We start from the raw sequence: 7,344 nt of genomic DNA on the forward strand, positions 1-7,344 counted from the left end.
GTGACTGCGGGGCCCCATACAGGTCCTGTGTGATGTGACTGCGGGGCCCCATACAGGTCCTGTGTGATGTGACTGCGGGGCCCCATACATGTCCTGTGTGATGTGACTGCGGGGCCCCATACATGTCCTGTGTGATGTGACTGCGGGGCCCCATACATGTCCTGTGTGATGTGACTGCGGGGCCCCATACATGTCCTGTGTGATGTGTCTGCGGGGCCCATACATGTCCTGTGTGGCCTATTACCCTGCACACAGCTGAGGATTTGCTACAATGTATCCTCCATGAGGATCATCAGATATTGCAGTACAACCCTTGTGTCCTTCCTAGGGTGGGTTCAGACTACAGAATCCGCGTGGATAAATTCCAGCGGATTCCAACGCTGGCACGCACTCACGGCGACGCACGTCTCCATAGACACTACTCTATGCACAGACGGATTCCGCATTCCGCTGAAAGAAGGGACATGTCAATTCTTTTGGCGGAATCGGCCTGGCCATAGAATGGTATCTATGGAGCCTGGTGAGAGGCGCGTGGCCATAAGCGCGTACCTGCGACGGAATCCGCCAGAATTTATCTGCACTGATTCCGTAGTCTGAACCCACCCTAAGGATGCCTTCACACCTACCGGATCCACAGCGGATCTCACTTCTGCGGATTCGCAGCGAGATCAGCTGCGGATCCAGTACCAATTCACCCTTATGATAGCACATATTCGCAGCGGGATTGACATCCCGCTGTGAATATGTGCTTTAACTCCCTGGTGCCCGCAGCCCCGCCGTCGCATCCCCCATCCCCGTCGGCGGCGCATCCCCCCATCCCGCTCACATCCCCCATCAGCCCATCCCCAGCCTGCACACATCAGCTGAGCGGGACCGTAGCCGGAAGACTCGCTGCAGCGGGCCGGGGATGGGCTGATGGGGGGATGTGACCGGGATGGGGGGATGCGCCGCCGCTGGGGATGGGGGATGCGACGGCGGAGCTGCGGGCACCAGGGAGTTAAAGCACATATTCACAGCGGGATGTTAATCCCGCTGCGAATATGTGCTATCATAGGGGTGAATTGATACCGGATCCGCAGCGGTTCTCACTACGAAACCGCAGAAGTGAGACCCGCTGCGGATCTGGTGGGTGTGAAGGCATCCTTACTAAGACAGTGTATCTGTCTATGGTCCAGGCTGTTTACCACCAGGCAGATAGTTGTCTAATCTGGATACAAGTGTAACAGACCCTCAGCTGTGAGAAGTATTGGGTCACCTCTATGTTCCCATTGACTGACAGCGAGCCGACATCTCATAGTGATATTCTCTTTATTGGTGTATTATACAGTGAGGTTACAGCACTGAGCTCCACAGGACGGTCAGGACGGATCCCAGCGCCAGGATGATGGCCGTGTAGCTGGAGGTGATGGCGGCGCCCCCGCTGGTGTTACACAGGTCGGTGTTGCAGCAGGATGTGGACAAGGTGTTTGTACCGAGACTATAGCTGGTCGCAGAGCAGGACGCCGCACACGCCTTGGTGATGCTGGTTACTGAGGCTGAACCTATGGCAGAGGGAAAAAATTGTAAACTGACCGGTCCAAGTCATGTGACTACTCAGTGACCTTACCAAAAGAGGCGGGGCTGTGACAACCTGTCAGCCATCACCAGGGCTACATGATATGATAATAGGTGAGGTGGGGGCGATAAACTCACCTGCTCTGATTATTAGGAGATCCGTCTGACAGGACGTTGTGTTACTGGTGCAGTTGGTCGCGGTCAGGCAGTTGGTGTTGGTAAGTTCTGTATCGCAGGTGTAGCATCGCAGAGAGTAAGCTGCAGGAAGAGGGGTTATAGATTACATACAGCTGTGTATCTAAGCCCGTCATGTGTGATACTGTCTGCTTAGCTGTGCATCTAAGTCTAGTATGCATTTAACCTGGCTCGCGTTCCCTTCCTCACCATTGGTTTATAGTGAGATCCCTGGTAGTCACTGGTTGGGAACTGGTTAGTTAAAAGGGTTTTTTGAGAAAATATGTTTATATGTAGGTGCTAAGAGTGGGGGGTGAATAAAAAAAATACACATACCCACCATTCAGATCTTGAGAAACACCTCAAGTGACAGGGTATACCCCTTGAGATGAGAAACACCTCAAGAGACAGGGCAGGCCCAAGAGATGAGAAACACCTCAAGAGACAGGGCAGGCCCGAGAGATGAGAAACACCTCAAGAGACAGGATATACCACAAGAGATGAGAAACACCTCAAGAGACAGGACCCTTGAGATGAGAAACACCTCAAGAGACAGGGTATACCCCTTGAGATGAGAAACACCTCAAGAAACTTACATGACCCAATAGATGAGAAACACCTCAAGAGACAGGGCAGGCCCGAGAGATGAGAAACACGTCAATAGACAGGGTATACCCCAAGAGATGAGAAACACGTCAAGAGACAGGGTATACCCCAAGAGATGAGAAACACGTCAAGAGACAGGGTATACCCCAAGAGATGAGAAACACGTCAAGAGACAGGGTATACCCCAAGAGATGAGAAACACGTCAAGAGACAGAACAGGTCCCAAATGATAAGTCATACCCCAAAGGCTACACATACCAAAAGAAACCCCAAGAGACAGGAAAGGCCCAAATGAAAGTAGAACTTCAAGAGATGTCACACCCATAAAGCTAGAGATACTAAAAGACATGGGACAGACCCCAAGAGATCAAGCATATCCCCAAGTATAGACAGACCCCAAGAGACAGTCACACCTATAGGACTGTGTCGTGTTCTTCTGCAGTAACTTGCCCCCTCAGTGATTCAAAATTCCAAGAATCCCAGGCTAAAATACAACGAAAGCGAGATCGGGTGATGGCGGTATGGATTTCCTATACTGACCACTGATAGCTCGGGGGATTATTCATTGTTACTATTCTCCTTATTATTGGTATTTCTCTTATTCTATAAATAATAACATATAATAGGTTATTATTATTATTATTATTATTATTATTATGTTTCCTATTATGTTTTGTTACAAGGAGCTGTTGTATCTAATCCCATCACATATAATACTATTTGCTGAGATACCAAATGTAACCTTTCCATGTGTGATACAATCTCATAGGTATCATACAGCACTACAACCTGCATCATTACAATATGGTATCAGGTGTGGGGTCTTACCTGTGTCATCTCCATCATTACAGTATGGTATCAGGTGTGGGGTCTTACCTGTGTCCCCCCCATCATTACAGTATGGTATCAGGTGTGGGGTCTTACCTGTATCCCCCCATCATTACAGTATGGTATCAGGTGTGGGGTCTTACCTGTGCCCCCCCCCCCCATCATTACAGTATGGTATCAGGTGTGGGGTCTTACCTGTGTCCCCCCATCATTACAGTATGGTATCAGGTGTGGGGTCTTACCTGTGCCCCCCTCCCATCATTACAGTATGGTATCAGGTGTGGGGGTCTTACCTGTGTCCCCCCATCATTACAGTATGGTATTAGGTGTGGGGTCTTACCTGTGTCCCCCCCCCATCATTACAGTATGGTATCAGGTGTGGGGTCTTACCTGTATCCCCCCCATCATTACAGTATGGTATCAGGTGTGGGGTCTTACCTGTGTCCTCCCCCCCCCCCCCCATCATTACAGTATGGTATCAGGTGTGGGGTCTTACCTGTGTCCCCCATCATTACAGTATGGTATCAGGTGTGGGGTCTTACCTGTGTCCCCCCATCATTACAGTATGGTATCAGGTGTGGGGTCTTACCTGTGTCCCCCCCCCATAATTACAGTATGGTACCAGGTGTGGGGTCTTACCTGTGTCCCCCCCCATCATTACAGTATGGTATCAGGTGTGGGGTCTTACCTGTGTCCCCCCATCATTACAGTATGGTATCAGGTGCGGGGTCTTACCTGTGTCCCCCCATCATTACAGTATGGTATCAGGTGTGGGGTCTTACCTGTGTCCCCCCCATCATTATAGTATGGTATCAGGTGTGGGGTCTTACCTGTGTCCCCCATCATTACAGTATGGTATCATGTGTGGGGTCTTACCTGTGTCCCCCCCCCCATCATTACAGTATGGTATCAGGTGTGGGGTCTTACCTGTGTCCCCCCCCCCATCATTACAGTATGGTATCAGGTGTGGGGTCCTACCCGTGTCCTCCCGTCATTACAATATGGTATCAGGTGTGGGGTCTTACCTGTGTCCCCCCCCCCCATCATTACAGTATGGTATCAGGTGTGGGGTCTTACCTGTGTCCCCCCCCCCCATCATTACAGTATGGTATCAGGTGTGGGGTCCTACCCGTGTCCTCCCGTCATTACAATATGGTATCAGGTGTGGGGTCTTACCTGTGTCCCCCCATCATTACAGTATGGTATCAGGTGTGGGGTCTTACCTGTGTCCCCCCATCATTACAGTATGGTATCAGGTGTGGGGTCTTACCTGTGTCCCCCCCCCCCATCATTACAGTATGGTATCAGGTGTGGGGTCCTACCTTTCCCCCCCATCATTACAGTATGGTACCAGGTGTGGGGTCTTACCTGTGGCGGCACAGAGGGTGATCCCCAGGAGGAGGCTTGTGTACGCTGCCATTGTGCTCTGTGATCTGTGGCAACGGGGAGGCTCGCCCTGTGTGTATATATATATATATATATATATATATGTTTTTTGAGGTGTGTAAAAAGACAAGAAAACTATAACTACCTTCAGCCTATCCCCGTCCTACAGTGAGTATTAGTGTATAGGTTGTACAGTAACACATACCATCCATGCGTCACCTATTGTCACAAATATGTGCGGAAAGAAGCTGTCACTGATGTATATACAACATCCTCCATACAGTATCACCTGACTTACCCAGCCACATATCACACCTTTGGAGATGAGTGAGTAGTGAAACATTTGAAAGCTCGATTCGAACGGACCGTGATGTTTAACTATTCAACCGAATATTGAACCCCATCAAAGTCTATGGGAAAAAATGCCTGTGACTTGTGATCCCTAAATGGTTGAGTTTAGGTTTCCACGTCCACAATGGTAACTCAGATAATGGTGCCACCACCTCTGGATGCAACTGGGACAGCAGGAGAGGCATGCCTGGCTGCATCTAACACGCCAAAGTCACAGTATTAAGCCACTATCACAGCCTCTCAGCTATACACTCCACCACAAATACACCAGGAAACATTCTTTCCTCTACATTAGTATGGTGAGAAGCCACATTTTAAGCAAAAGAAATATTTTTATGCACCCCTTTGACCCCTATGACAGCCACAGATGGCATAGGCAAGGGGGACATCAAATAGCACCCACGGCTAGCTGTCATAGTCTGTGTGTGTGTGTGTGTGTGTGTGTGTATACAGTATGTGTGTGCGTGATGTGGTCAGACACTTCCTCTTTAAATTTTGAAACAAGTCACCCACATGGGGAAGCCATCTCCGAACTGCTGGCCCTGGAGATGTTGATGTTTAGGCTTGTGGTAATGCAAGCTTTCCACACCCGGATGGCGGTCGCCGTCCCATGGTATTCAGTGACTAGCCGCCACTAATTTTTCCACTGTGCCGTCCCTGCCTTGCACCAGCAGGCTTAGGCTCATTATAATGAGGGCAATGTGGGCTACGACCCGGAGTCCTGAGCTCCAGGGAGGCCAAAGGAGATTGCCTACATTATAACCCCGGTCACCCGCTGCGGCTCTGTGCTCCGGTCCTTTAACTGTAAGTGTTTCCAATGAACGCTCGCAGGTAAACGATGCAGCCGCGGCCCCCTGACTGTCAGAGAGCTATTGGCCCTTCACTCTGCCAGCCACTCTTGTGGCCAAAAGCAGCATTATACCTCTGGCCACAAGATAGATAGATAATAAATAGATAGATAGATACCAACATCGCTACACGATACGTAAAAACAGGTTAGACTTACCAGTTTCGAAGCACTTCTCAGAAGGCCAACACAGAGAGAGTGATATCCGGGTGATGATCATTGATCAAATTACCCCACTACTAGGAGGGGGTGATCATCATTCTATGCTGGAAAATTACACCTAGATACTGAAAATAGTACCCTCTCATACTTACCTGGTTGTGTAACATTTCTCCTTCAGAATTAATGAACATGTCTATATTTTATTTACTTTGAAACTTATCATATTTTTTAATTTTCTTTTTTTAGATCTAAATCAAGCAATTTCTTCAGAGCACACATTGGGCGATCAACCAATCAGTAGTTTTTTTGCATTGTACATCGCTACCCGTGAGAAGCCTTATATCAGCATATCCATATAATTTATTTTCATTTGCCTCCGTCAGAAACAATATGGTGTAGTATATGTAGACTGTGAGACACACCGCCCTATAGCCCCCATGGGGGTCAGTGATATGATTCCATCTGAGACTATGTCTGAGGGGAACCAATACACTGATGTCAGTGAAATGACTCCAGAGCCGATCCCTGCACCCCATGCAGATGAGCTTTAGTGGTAGCGATCTTAGTATGAATGATTAGTGACTGTTCACACTAGTGATGCACGATGCACCGAAATATCGATACTACTATCGATATTTTGGGCAGAAAAACGGTTCGATACCAGGATTTCCTGGTATCGATACTTCATGTTAATCTGCATAATAGTGCAGATTAACATGAAGTATGGTGCAGAGAACACGGCCGGCAGCTACCTGAGCGCGCTCTGCGCTCCCGGCGGCGCCAAATTTAAATAGCCGGCACATAGCGATCGCTAGTGCCGGCTATTTTAAAGGGTAGATGCCGCTGTCATAACCGACAGCGGCATTTAACCCCCGCAGAGCTGATCCATATGCAGCACGAGTCTGCTGCATATGGATCGGCCCCTCACTGCTAATGACTGCGGCCCGCAATCCCGCGGGCGGCAGTCATTCAACCATTCCAAATACGGGACCCGCCGGTGCTGCGGCAGCGGTCCCTTACACCAGCCAGTTCCCCAAACTCCGGGTCCACAATCCTGTCGCCCCCCCCCCCGTTCCCGCGGGGCCCACCGATACAGTGGCACAACAACTCCCAGAATACCTTCTTGTGGGGAGTTGTTGTTCACAAGGAGGCATGCTGGGAGTTGTTGTGCCAGGAGGCTGCTAATGCATTACAACTCCCAGCAGCATACCTCCTTGTGCACTACATCCCCCAGCATACCTCTTTGTGCACGAGGAGGCATGCTGGGAGTTGTAGTGCACAAGAATGTATGCTGCACGGAGTTGTTGTGTTAGGAGCTGCACAACTGCAATTCCCTGCATACCTCCTTGTGCACTACAACTCCCAGCATACCTTCTTGTGGGGAGTTGCAAAGCACAAGGAATTATGCTGGAAGTTGTTGTTCACCAGGAGGTATG

At 49.5% G+C, this 7,344-nt stretch overlaps 1 protein-coding gene across 1 annotated transcript; it reads right to left on the reverse strand.

Annotated features, from left to right (window-relative positions):
• Positions 1-1,311: 1,311 nt before the first annotated feature.
• Positions 1,312-7,071, reverse strand: LY6H (lymphocyte antigen 6 family member H; the record flags this gene model as incomplete). The annotated part of the gene is made up of 4 exons (XM_069959604.1): positions 1,312-1,541; positions 1,693-1,812; positions 4,531-4,586; positions 7,061-7,071. Coding segments are annotated over 4 exons (396 nt in total), but the record flags the coding sequence as incomplete, so codon positions are not given.
• Between the last annotated feature and the right edge of the window lie 273 nt (positions 7,072-7,344).

This window comes from Dendropsophus ebraccatus, chromosome 2, assembly GCF_027789765.1.
Source record: "Dendropsophus ebraccatus isolate aDenEbr1 chromosome 2, aDenEbr1.pat, whole genome shotgun sequence".
Lineage (NCBI taxonomy): Eukaryota > Metazoa > Chordata > Amphibia > Anura > Hylidae > Dendropsophus > Dendropsophus ebraccatus.